This window comes from Oncorhynchus keta, chromosome 4 (genome assembly GCF_023373465.1).
Source record: "Oncorhynchus keta strain PuntledgeMale-10-30-2019 chromosome 4, Oket_V2, whole genome shotgun sequence".
NCBI classification, from domain to species: domain Eukaryota; kingdom Metazoa; phylum Chordata; class Actinopteri; order Salmoniformes; family Salmonidae; genus Oncorhynchus; species Oncorhynchus keta.
In genome coordinates, this window is record NC_068424.1 from 76,851,598 (window position 1) to 76,865,801 (window position 14,204).

The following is a 14,204-nucleotide window of genomic DNA, read 5'->3' on the forward strand; positions in this document are numbered from 1 at the left end:
TTTATCCCGTTAACACGGTAATCAACTTGAATTCTGTCGTCACAGATAGTCAGTGGATCTTTAAAGACTTAAATGATTGATGCCAGGGCGTTCAAACACCACGTCTACGGGGTTTTATCTTCAAACTTCTGGAATCTCTGCTCTTTCTGTTACTCTCTTCTCTCAGTCGTACTATCAGCAACAATGAATTGAAGTTGGATCAGTGACACCATTGATGTCATCAGTGCCATTAGTCAAGTGTCTACCCTCTGTTGCCATAGAGATGTATGACCCTAGATATGTTAATTTCAAAAACAACAAAAATATCTCTCTGTCTCTCTCTGTCGCTATGTCTCTCTCTCTGTTATCACTCTTTCTCTGTTATCACTCTCTCTCTCTACCTCTCTCTCTCTCTCTCTCTTACCACTCTCTCTCTCTACCTCTCTCTCTGTTACCACTCTCACTCTCTGTTATCGCTCTCTCTCTCTCTGTTATCACTCTCTATCTCTCTCTCTCCACCTCTCTCTCTCTCTCTGTTACCACTCTCACTCTCTGTTATCACTCTTTCTCTCTCTATCTCTCTCTGTTATCTCTCTCTCTCTCTCTCTCTCTCCTCTCTCTCTCTCTCTGTTACCACTCTCACTCTCTGTTATCACTCTTTCTCTCTCTATCTCTCTCTCTCTACATCTCTCTCTCCCTCTCTCTCTCTCTCTCTCTGTTACCACTCTCTCTCTCTCTACCTCTCTCTCTGTTACCACTATCACTCTCTGTTATCACTCTTTCTCTCTCTGTTATCACTCTCTATCTCTCTCTCTCTCTCTCTCTCTCTCTCTCTACCTCTCTCTCTCTCTCTCTCTTACCACTCTCTCTCTCTCTCTTACTTCACTCTCTCTCTCTCTACCTCTCTTTCTCTGTTACCACTCTCACTCTCTGTTATCACTCTTTCTCTCTCTGTTATCACTCTCTATCTCTCTCTACCTCTCTCTCTCTCTGTTACCACTCTCTCTCTCTCTACCTCTCTCTCTACCTCTCTCTCTCTCTCTGTTACCACTCTCTCTCTCTCTCAACCTCTCTCTCTCTCTCTGTTATCACTCTCTATCTCTCTCTACCTCTCTCTCTCTCTCTGTTACCACTCTCTCTCTCTCTCTCTCTCTCTCTCTCTCTCTCTCTCTCTCTCTGTTACCTCTCTCTCTCTCTCTCTGTTACCTCTCTCTCTCTCTACCTCTCTCTCTCTGTTACCACTCTCTCTCTCTACCTCTCTCTCTCTCTCTCTGTTATCAATCTCACTCTCTCTCTCTTTACCTCTCTCTCTCTCTGTTCTCACTCTCTCTCTCTCTCTCTCTCTCTTACTCTCTCTCTCTCTCTGTTTACCACTCTCTCTTCTACCTCTCTCAGTTTTCACTCTCTGTTATCTTTCTCTCTCTGTTATCACTCTCTATCTCTCTCTCTCTACCTCTCTCTCTCTCTGTTACCACTCTCTTTCTCTCTCTCAGTTTTCACTCTTTCTCTCTCTGTTATCACTCTCTCTCTCTACCTCTCTCTCTACCTCTCTCTCTCTCTCTCTCTCCCCCACTCTCTCTCTCACACTCTCTCCCACTCAAGACATACCCGCTTAACAAAAACACAACACAATGCAGAATCTAAATCTGTAGACCCATGACTTGGTAAATCCTACACAGTTTCCACTCTACCCTTCTGCATTTTAGCAGGAAGAGGGCTACAGAACGCCATATTGGCTCCAACATGGCTGCCCTCCCAGCATGTTGTTCTAACAATCCCCCAGACTCCTCTCTTTTTTCAGTTTATATTCTTCCTCCCTCCCTCTCTGCTCCCCTCTATCTCTTCATCTCTTCCTTCCACATATGGCGGTCTCTGCATAGCTAGCTGTTTAGTCGTCTCTCAACAGCTTGTGAGCCCCTGGCCTGTCCCAGACTCCATTCATACAGGCCCCCCTCTCTGTGTCTGTGTGAGTGCTGGGGACAGAGGTGTGTGTGTGTGTGTGTGTGTGTGTGTGTGTGTGTGTGTGTGTGTGTGTGTGTGTGTGTGTGTGTGTGTGTGTGTGTGTGTGTGTGTGTGTGTGTGTGTGTGTGTGTGTGTGTGTGTGTGTGTGTGTGTGTGTGTGTGTGTGTGTGTGTGTGTGTGCGTGTGTGTGTGTGCATTAAATAGTGTTTTCTGCCTTTAAGCTGACTTCAACAGAGATAAAGAAAGCCCAGGAGGGTTGGAGAGCTATGCCTGAACAGAATGGAGTGACTAAGAGGCAGAACACACACACACATTCACAGACTCAGAACACACCCACACATTCACAGACTCAGAACACATCCACACATTCACAGACACAGAACACACCCACACAATCACATTCACAGACTCAGAAAACACACACACATTCACAGACTCAGAACACACCCACACAATCACATTCACAGACTCAGAACACACCCACACATTCACAGACACAGAACACACCCACACATTCACAGGCTCAGAACACACCCACACAATCACATTCAGAGACTCAGAACACACCCATATATTCACAGACTCAAAACAGACCCAAACATTCACAGACTCAAAACACACCCAAACATTCACAGACTCAGAACACACCCACACATTCACAGACTCAGAACACACCCATATATTCACAGACTCAAAACAGACCCAAACATTCACAGACTCAAAACACACCCAAACATTCACAGACTCAGAACACACCCACACATTCACAGACTCAGAACACACCCATATATTCACAGACTCAAAACAGACCCAAACATTCACAGACTCAAAACACACCCAAACATTCACAGACTCAGAACACACCCACACATTCACAGACTCAAAACACACCCATACATTCACAGACTCAAACACACCCACACATTCACAGACTCAGAACACACCCATACATTCACAGACTCAAACCAGACCCAAACATTCAAAGACTCAGAACACACCCACACATTCACAGACTCAGAACACACCTACACATTCACAAACTAAGATTCAGAAAGACAGGCCTCGAGTCACATGGACAGACACAGAAGGACAATGGTATGTATGCACGCAAACACACAAGTATACCATCTGTTGACTGTCCTCATCAGTGGGTTATAATATAAATACCATCTGTTGACTGTCCTCATCAGTGGGTTATAATATAAATACCATCTGTTGACTGTCCTCGTCAGTGGGTTATAATATAAATACCATCTGTTGACTGTCCTCATCAGTGGGTTATAATATAAATACCATCTGTTGACTGTCCTCATCAGTGGGTTATAATATAAATACCATCTGTTGACTGTCCTCATCAGTGGGTTATAATATAAATACCATCTGTTGACTGTCCACATCAGTGGGTTATAATATAAATACCATCTGTTGACTGTCCTCATCAGTGGGTTATAATATAAATACCATCTGTTGACTGTCCTCATCAGTGGGTTATAATATAAATACCATCTGTTGACTGTCCTCATCAGTGGGTTATAATATAAATACCATCTGTTGACTGTCCTCATCAGTGGGTTATAATATAAATACCATCTGTTGACTGTCCTCATCAGTGGGTTATAATATAAATACCATCTGTTGACTGTCCTCATCAGTGGGTTATAATATAAATACCATCTGTTGACTGTCCTCATCAGTGGGTTATAATATAAATACCATCTGTTGACTGTCCTCATCAGTGGGTTATAATATAAATACCATCTGTTGACTGTTATGGGTTATAATATAAATACCATCTGTTGACTGTCCTCATCAGTGGGTTATAATATAAATACCATCTGTTGACTGTCCTCATCAGTGGGTTATAATATAAATACCATCTGTTGACTGTCCTCATCAGTGGGTTATAATATAAATACCATCTGTTGACTGTCCTCATCAGTGGGTTATAATATAAATACCATCTGTTGACTGTCCTCATCAGTGGGTTATAATATAAATACCATCTGTTGACTGTCCTCATCAGTGGGTTATAATATAAATACCATCTGTTGACTGTCCTCATCAGTGGGTTATAATATAAATACCATCTGTTGACTGTCCTCATCAGTGGGTTATAATATAAATACCATCTGTTGACTGTCCTCATCAGTGGGTTATAATATAAATACCATCTGTTGACTGTCCTCATCAGTGGGTTATAATATAAATACCATCTGTTGACTGTCCTCATCAGTGGGTTATAATATAAATACCATCTGTTGACTGTCCTCATCAGTGGGTTATAATATAAATACCATCTGTTGACTGTCCTCATCAGTGGGTTATAATATAAATACCATCTGTTGACTGTCCTCATCAGTGGGTTATAATATAAATACCATCTGTTGACTGTCCTCATCAGTGGGTTATAATATATATCATACCATCTGTTATAATATGACCATCTGTTGACTGTCCTCATCAGTGGGTTATAATATAAATACCATCTGTTGACTGTCCTCATCAGTGGGTTATAATATAAATACCATCTGTTGACTGTCCTCATCAGTGGGTTATAATATAAATACCATCTGTTGACTGTCCTCATCACTGTGGGTTATAATATAAATACCATCTGTTGACTGTCCTCATCAGTGGGTTATAATATAAATACCATCTGTTGACTGTCCTCATCAGTGGGTTATAATATAAATACCATCTGTTGACTGTCCTCATCAGTGGGTTATAATATAAATACCATCTGTTGACTGTCCTCATCAGTGGGTTATAATATAAATACCATCTGTTGACTGTCCTCATCAGTGGGTTATAATATAAATACCATCTGTTGACTGTCCTCATCAGTGGGTTATAATATAAATACCATCTGTTGACTGTCCTCATCAGAGGGTTATAATATAAATACCATCTGTTGACTGTCCTCATCAGTGGGTTATAATATAAATACCATCTGTTGACTGTCATCATCTGTGAGTGCAATGCTATATACATTGCATACATTATATATGACATCATCATATTGTTGTTGTTGATTGTTCTATGAATTACAATCATTGGGGTGAGTCAGAGGACTTGTTCTGATTGACACCATATTCACTAGATAGCACACTACTTTAACCAGGGTCCATAGGGCTCTGGAACAATAGGGTGCCATTTGGGAAACACCCAGAGAGAGTAGCGGTGCCTTATCCATTAAGTTGTAAGGGAAGACTCACCATTTTATTAATTTAGCTGCAGTGCATTGTATGACAGACAAAACATATATATCTGTACGGATCATCACAGGACACTTAAGTACATTTTAGTAATTCCATTTACTGTCCTTTGATATATAAATAAGTATTCAGCGGGTTTAAAACATACCAAATATTTTAGACTTTTGCTCATCAGTAGTTATAATTTACTGGGTGATCTTTTACAGTGGGTTATAATTTACTGTGAGTCATTTTAATATATTAAGGTCATTGGGTTATTTACTACAGTTGACTGATCAAGTTTTGTCATTTTCCACCACATATTGTTGGGATTGTTCTAGACTTACAGAATAATGGAACATATTCACTAGGGACCTTTAACCAGGGATAGGGCTTACAGAACAATAGGGTGCCATTTGGAACACCCTAGGGGACCATTAAGTTGTAAGGGAAGACTTACATTTTATTAATAGCTGCAGTGCATTGATGACAGACAAAACATATATATCTGTACGGGGACCAGACATTTTTATTCCAGAACTTTTAATGGAACACCCAAGTAGTATTTTACTGGGGACCAGACTTAGGTCAGAACTACAGTTTGGAACACCCTACTGGGGACCAGACTTACAGAATAGGGGACCAGACTTACAGAATAATGGAACACCCTAGGGGACCAGACTTACAGAATAATGGAACACCCTAGGGGACCAGACTTACAGAATAATGGAACACCCTAGGGGACCAGACTTACAGAATAATGGAACACCCTAGGGGACCAGACTTACAGAATAATGGAACACCCTAGGGGACCAGACTTACAGAATAATGGAACACCCTAGGGGACCAGGGGACCAGACTTACAGAATAATGGAACACCCTAGGGGACCAGACTTACAGAATAATGGAACACCCTAGGGGACCAGACTTACAGAATAATGGAACACACTAAGGGACCAGACTTACAGAATAATGGAACACCCTAAGGGACCAGACTTACAGAATAATGGAACACCCTAGGGGACCAGACTTACAGAATAATGGAACACCCTAGGGGACCAGACTTACAGAATAATGGAACACCCTAGGGGACCAGACTTACAGAATAATGGAACACCCTAGGGGACCAGACTTACAGAATAATGGAACACCCTAGGGGACCAGACTTACAGAATAATGGAACACCCTAGGGGACCAGACTTACAGAATAATGGAACACCCTAGGGGACCAGACTTACAGAATAATGGAACACCCTAGGGGACCAGACTTACAGAATAATGGAACACCCTAAGGGACCAGACTTACAGAATAATGGAACACCCTAGGGGACCAGACTTACAGAATAATGGAACACCCTAGGGGACCAGACTTACAGAATAATGGAACACCCTAGGGGACCAGACTTACAGAATAATGGAACACCCTAGGGGACCAGACTTACAGAATAATGGAACACCCTAGGGGACCAGACTTACAGAATAATGGAACACCCTAGGGGACCAGACTTACAGAATAATGGAACACCCTAGGGGACCAGACTTACAGAATAATGGAACACCCTAGGGGACCAGACTTACAGAATAATGGAACACCCTAGGGGACCAGACTTACAGAATAATGGAACACCTAAGGGACCAGACTTACAGAATAATGGAACACCCTAGGGGACCAGACTTACAGAATAATGGAACAACTAAGGGACCAGACTTACAGAATAATGGAACAACTAAGGGACCAGACTTACATAATAATGGAACACCCTAGGGGACCAGACTTACAGAATAATGGAACACCCTAGGGGACCAGACTTACAGAATAATGGAACACCCTAGGGGACCAGACTTACAGAATAATGGAACACCCTAGGGGACCAGACTTACAGAATAATGGAACACCCTAGGGGACCAGACTTACAGAATAATGGAACACCCTAGGGGACCAGACTTACAGAATAATGGAACACCCTAGGGGACCAGACTTACAGAATAATGGAACACACTAAGGGACCAGACTTACAGAATAATGGAACACACTAAGGGACCTGACTTACAGAATAATGGAACACCCTAGGGTGCTAGATATGGCAAAGTCTAGCAGCTTCTGAGTCATCACTGAGGCTTTGGCAAAATGAGCCCAATCAGCTGAAGCTTAGATAACCCACGATGAGGCGACGGAACTGAGCATGTACGTATGAGTATGCTGCCCTGGAGGGAGGTGAAGGCCTTGTGTTGAGTGCCTCCTCTCTTCTTAAACACTACAGTAAATGAACAAGATACACTATTGGGGGGGTGATTACATCATTGAATACGAGAATAGAGACATTGAGTGATTTCACATGAAAATGCTTAGAACCCATGCAGATTAGTACTATTATAGGTCTGAGAACCCCGTCAAAGACACAGCCATTATGTTGTCTGAGTACAGTATATTCTCTACAGACCCTTTTAAAATTCCATGCTTATCCTGAACTGAATGAATATAGGTTGCATAGATCTTTTTTTTTTTTTACAATTTACCCTAGAGTTATCGAGTAAGGACATTTAGCTGCACGACAGTAATAACATGACACACAATAAATGAATACCTAAAGCAATTCAGAATGAAACTATGACTCCGGTATGGAATTAGACTGAAACTAACACTCTTTGAGGGGATATTGTAAACCAGGGAGAAACCAATATAATATAGCTAAGTGAAATGCTATCAACAAGAGAAATACAATTATGTGTCTGATTGCCTTTTAGGCATAGAGACATATAGATGGTCTGCAACGGTAAACTGAGGGGTTATTAAGCAGTGTAGAGGCATTAAGCCCAGAGAAAAGGTGTGTGTGTGTGGGGGAGCAGAGAGAGAGATAATCTGGCCCAAGCCAATGGCATGTATCAGATGCTGAGCAGGCTATGTTCACACATACCTGTCGGAGGCCAAACCACACAACCAAACGCATTATACACTTTCTGGAACACAAAGCCTATATCCCAAGCCTGAGGTCATCTGCCTTTAGCCTAAAGAGCAGGAACCTGGACTTCAGAAATACAGACAATGTTATTCTACAAGAGGCACGGTATAGAGGAGATGGACCCACTGGTTGCCCTCTAGGTTACAGAGAGCTGGTAGTCCCATCCACCAAACTACACAGAGTGAAACAGGGAAGGGACTCAGGGGGTATGCTAATTTGGTATAGAGCAGACATAACCCACTTGATTAAATTCATCAAATAAGGAGCATTTTATATCTGGTTTGAAATAACTAAGGAAATGATCTCATCAGAGAAAAATGTCCTCCTGTGTGTTACCTATATCCCCCAATAGAATACCCAGATATTAATGAACACAGTTTCTTCATCCTAGAGGGGTAGATCAACCATTTCCAGGCTGAGGGACATATACTAGACTGTGGAGACCTAAGAACCTGACACTCTCAGCACACAAGGAGAGAAACACCTGAAGGTGACTGTATTCCCTCCACCATATGCTCCTCTAGACACAACTACAAAACATAACCAACAAAAACGTCTCACATCTCCTGCAGCTCTGTCGCACGCTGGGTCTGTACATAGTCAATGGTTTGCTTCGAGGGGAATCCTGCCGTAGGTAAACCTATAGCTCAGTGTGTTTTGTAAGTCTGAGTCTGAGTCCTACCTGTTCTAGGATAGTGTTGATCCTGTCCACCTCACAGTCAATGACGTAGCGTTTCTCCTGCCTCCTGTCCATCTCCTCGATGATCCGTTTGAACTCTGCTGCATCTGTGATGCTCCCCACAGACCGAGCCGTCACCTGCCAGCTGTTGGTTACGGCCGACTCCATGATGGCCTGAAGAATAGAGAAACCTAGAGAGAGAGAGAAAGAGAGAGAGCGAGAGAGTGAGAGCGAGAGTGAGAGCGAGAGTGAGAGCGAGAGGGGGAGAGAGAGAGAGAGAGCGAGAGTCAGAGAGAGAGAGAGTGAGAGTGAGAGAGTGAGAGTGAGAGAGAGCGAGAGTGAGAGAGAGAGAGTGAGAGCGAGAGCGAGAGAGAGAGAGAGAGAGAGAGAGAGAGAGAGAGAGAGAGAGAGAGAGAGTCAGAGAGAGAGAGAGTGAAGTGAGAGTGAGAGAGTGAGAGTGAGAGTGAGAGTGAGAGAGAGAGAGAGTGAGAGTGAGCGAGAGAGTGAGTGAGTGGTGAGGGAGTGAGTGAGTGAGTGAGTGAGTGAGTGAGTGAGTGAGTGAGTGAGTGAGTGAGTGAGTGAGTGAGTGAGTGAGAGAGAGTGAGAGAGGGGGTAGAAAAGGAACCAGAGCCATTTATAATAAGTTGAATCAACTAAGAAAGGGGTTACAGATAATGTAACGTGTTTCAGACGTTAGACACACTTTAAATCTACACAGTGAAAACACAAAAGCGGATCATCTTATTGTAAAAAATAAATAATTTATGAGATGAATAAATAAATCATTACAATCTGACATTATTTATTAAAACCTTTTAGACAGAAAAGACAGACAGTAAATGTAACATGCATTGACCAGAAAATATGAAGTTTATTTATCTACAGGAAGGCTGGTGATCTCCATGTTATTAACTAGAGGAGGGCTGGTGATCTCCATGTTATTAACTAGAGGAGGGCTGGTGACCTCCATGTTATTAACTAGAGGAGGGCTGGTGATCTCCATGTTATTAACTAGAGGAGGGCTGATGATCTCCATGTTATTAACTAGAGGAGGGCTGATGAGGGCTGATGATCTCCATGTTATTAACTAGAGGAGGGCTGATGATCTCTATGTTATTAACTAGACGAGGGCTGGTGATCTCCATATTATTAACTAGAGGAGGGCTGGTGATCTCCATATTATTAACTAGAGGAGGGCTGGTGATCTCCATATTATTAACTAGAGGAAGGCTGGTGATCTCCATATTATTAACTAGAGGAGGGCTGGTGATCTCCATGTTATTAACTAGAGGAGGGCTGGTGATCTCCATGTTATTAACTAGAGGAGGGCTGGTGATCTCCATGTTATTAACTAGAGGAGGGCTGGTGATCTCCATGTTATTAACTAGAGGAGGGCTGGTGATCTCCATGTTATTAACTAGAGGAGGGCTGGTGATCTCCATGTTATTAACTAGAGGAGGGCTGGTGATCTCCATGTTATTAACTAGAGGAGGGCTGGTGATCTCCATGTTATTAACTAGAGGAGGGCTGGTGATCTCCATGTTATTAACTAGAGGAGGGCTGATGATCTCCATGTTATTAACTAGAGGAGGGCTGATGATCTCCATGTTATTAACTAGAGGAGGGCTGATGATCTCCATGTAGAAGGGCTGATGACCTCCATGGAGGGCTGATGATCTCCATGTTATTAACTAGAGGAGGGCTGATGATCTCCATGTTATTAACTAGAGGAGGGCTGATGATCTCCATGTTATTAACTAGAGGAGGGCTGATGATCTCCATGTTATTAACTAGAGGAGGGCTGATGATCTCCATGTTATTAACTAGAGGAGGGCTGATGATCTCCATGTTATTAACTAGAGGAGGGCTGGTAATCTCCATGTTATTAACTAGAGGAGGGCTGATGATCTCCATGTTATTAACTAGAGGAGGGCTGATGATCTCCATGTTATTAACTAGAGGAGGGCTGGTGATCTCCATGTTATTAACTAGAGGAAGGCTGATGACCTCCATGTTATTAACTAGAGCTAGCGGACATTAGATGGCTTACGGCTGATGGTCGATGTGATCGTGTGTTGACATGGTTTAATCATGACATTTAAGTCAACCTCATGTTAACATTGACATTGTAGAGAAACACTATCTTCCCTCCAATCTGTCATTGGAACAGCATTGGAACGTTGTGCCAACTCAATCAAAAATGAAAGATTTATCCAGCTCCCCCTATTGTGGTGTCTGCTGCCCAAATGGAGCCCTGTTTTATATTTAGTGCACTACTTTTGACCAAGGTACATTGGGCCATGTGGGCAATAGGGTTTCCAGTAGTGTAGAATAAATCATTTGAATGATTCATGCTTAATTCACATGTGACATATTTTAATGTAACAGAGCTAGAGCTCCCAGTGATCCGTGAGAGATTGTAGGTTTCCTTCCAGCTGAAATAAGATTTTTCTTTAAAACATTTTTTTTTAGATGTATGGAGAGAGAGAGAGAATACGAGCGGCGGTAATGGAAATTAATCATTAAGTCAGAAACAATGTAGTTGTTCTCATGAATGTAGACGCACTGAAGCTCTTTTTTTCCATCATCTACCCATTGAACTCTACACATGGTCCTTTTTGCTATAGGAACTCAAGCCTCAAGCTTACAGAACTCACTACAACAGCACAATCTACCTCCGAAACACTTCCTGTCAGATGTACTGATTTATCACAAATGATGATTCATATTATTGCGAACAATGAAATATATGGGGATTATGCAAATTGCCTTGTCACAGGATAGTGAATAGAAAGAGAGCAGAGAGAAAAAGCATGTTGTTTATTATTCCCAGTGAGTCAGTCTACCTCGCTAAGGGAGATACTTAGTTAGTTGTTCAACTGAAGTGTGTCTTCCGCATTTAACCCAATCCTTCTGAATCAGAGAGGTGCGGGGGGGGCTGTCTTTAACAACATCCACGTCTTTGGTGCCTGGGGAACAGGGGGTTAATTGCCTTGCTCAGGGGAAGAACGATATATTTTTACCTTGTCAGGTCGGGGATTCGATCGAGCAACCTTTCAGTTACTGGCCCAACGCTCTAACCACTAGGCGACCTGCCTTGTCTCTATAGACCTACTACAGACATTAACCTCACAGAGCCAAACACACAGACCACAACAACATCAAGTTGTGGTTGTTTTTGCTTGCACAGGGATGATAGGGGCTGAGCAACTGAGGTTCGGTGTCTTTACACCCAGCATGCACCCTGCCACTGCGGAGCTCCCCTCTCCACCAAATGACCTTTTCGGTGAGGAGCGAGGCGATTGAACAAACACAAACACACTGTACAAACATATACACACACATCCAGGTCATGACTGTTTCATCCTCCACTAAATGTGCAGAGTAAAAGCCAGCTAAGTAATCTTGGGTTACATAATGTAACCATTGCTGTGATACACAAGGAGTCTGTGGTGTTAGAGATGACACAAGTCAAATGGCCTGTACCCTTCACCCTCCTCAGTCCTCAGGTGTTAGAGATGACACAAGTCAAATGGCCTGTAATCTTCACCTTCCTCAGTCCTCAGGTGTTAGAGATGACACAAGTCAAATGGCCTGTACCCTTCACCCTCCTCAGTCCTCAGGTGTTAGAGATGACACAAGTCAAATGGCCTGTACCCTTCACCCTCCTCAGTCCTCAGGTGTTAGAGATGACACAAGTCAAATGGCCTGTACCCTTCACCCTCCTCAGTCCTCAGGTGTTAGAGATGACACAAGTCAAATGGCCTGTACCCTTCACCCTCCTTAGTCCTCAGGTGTTAGAGATGACACAAGTCAAATGGCCTGTACCCTTCACCCTCCTTAGTCCTCAGGTGTTAGAGATGACACAAGTCAAATGGCCTGTACCCTTCACCCTCCTCAGTCCTCAGGTGTTAGAGATGACACAAGTCAAATGGCCTGCACTAGAGAGTAGAGGTCGACCAATTATCATTTTGCAATGCCGAAACCGATAACAATTATTGGAGGACTAAAAAAAGCCGATACAGATTAATCGGCCGATTTGTTTAAAAAATGTTTTTGTAATAATCACAATTACAACAAAAATAAAATCAATTTAGCCTCAAATAAAATTAAACATGTTCAAATTTGGTTTAAATAATACAAAAACAAAGTGTTGGAGAAGAAAGTAAAAGTGCAATATGTGCCATGTAAGAAAGCTAACGTTTAAGTTCCTTGCTCAGAACATGAGAACATATGAAAGCTGGTGGTTCCTTTTAACATGAGTCTTCAGTATTCCCAGGTAAGAAGTTTTAGGTTGTAGTTATTATAGAAATTATCGGACAATTTCTCTCTATACGATTTGTATTTCATATACCTTTGACTATTGGATGTTTTTATAGGCACTTTAATATTGCCAGTGTAACAGTATAGCTTCCGTCCCTCTCCTCGCTCCTCCCTGGGCTCGAACCTGGAACACATCGACAACAGCCACCCTCGAAGCAGCGTTACCCATCGCTCCATAAAAGCCGTGGCCCTTGCAGAGTAAGGGGAACAACCACTCCAAGTCTCAGAGCGAGTGACGTTTGAAACGCTATTAGCGCGCACCCCGCTGACTAGCTAGCCATTTCACATCAGTTACACCAGCCTAATCTCGGGAGTTGATAGGCTTGAAGTCATAAACAGCTCAATGCTTGAAGCACAGCGATGAGCTGCTGTCACAATGCACTAAAGTGCTGTTTGAATGAATGCTTACGAGCCTGCTGGTGCCTACCATCGCTCAGTCAGACTGCTCTATCAAATCATAGACTTAGTTATAACATAATATTTTCACTGGTAGTTGTCATATCGATCCCGGTGTTGGGATTGCAGCGATAACACGTTTTAAGAAAGGCATTGATGTTTATGGTCAGGTACACATTGGAGCAAGTGGAGTGGTGGTTATGTTCGGGTAGAGTGGTGGTTATGTTCGGGTAGAGTGGTGGTTATGTTCAGGTAGAGTGGTGGTTATGTTCAGGTAGAGTGTTAGTTATGTTCAGGTAGAGTGGTGGTTATGTTCAGGTAGAGTGGTGGTTATGTTCAGGTAGAGTGTTAGTTATGTTCAGGTAGAGTGTTAGTTATGTTCAGGTAGAGTGGTGGTTATGTTCAGGTAGAGTGGTGGTTATGTTCAGGTAGAGTGTTAGTTATGTTCAGGTAGACATTGGAGCAAGTGGAGTGGTGGTTATGTTCGGGTAGAGTGGTGGTTATGATCAGGTAGAGTGGTGGTTATGTTCAGGTAGAGTGGTGGTTATGTTAAGGTTATGTGTAGAGTGGTGGTTATGTTCAGGTAGAGAGTGGTGGTTATGTTCAAGTGGTGGTAGAGTGAGTGGTGTTATATTTATGTTAAGGTAGAGTGGTGGTTATGTTCAGGTAGAGTGGTGGTTATGTTAAGGTAGAGTGGTGGTTATGTTCAGG

The 14,204-nt window shown here is 42.7% G+C and overlaps 1 protein-coding gene across 4 annotated transcripts in view; it reads right to left on the minus strand.

Annotated features, from left to right (window-relative positions):
- Nucleotides 1–14,204, minus strand: part of LOC118372190 (glutamate receptor 3-like) — a 290,884-nt gene that overhangs the window by 130,819 nt on the left and 145,861 nt on the right. For all 4 annotated transcript variants that reach the window (XR_008132255.1, XM_052516184.1, XM_052516173.1 and 1 more), the window contains exon 4: nucleotides 8,778–8,965. Coding sequence is in view for 3 of the 4 variants with exons in the window: in XM_052516184.1 (XP_052372144.1) it covers nucleotides 8,778–8,965 (188 nt within the window). In the remaining variant the exon portion in view is untranslated. The remainder of the gene's footprint in view (nucleotides 1–8,777; nucleotides 8,966–14,204) is intronic.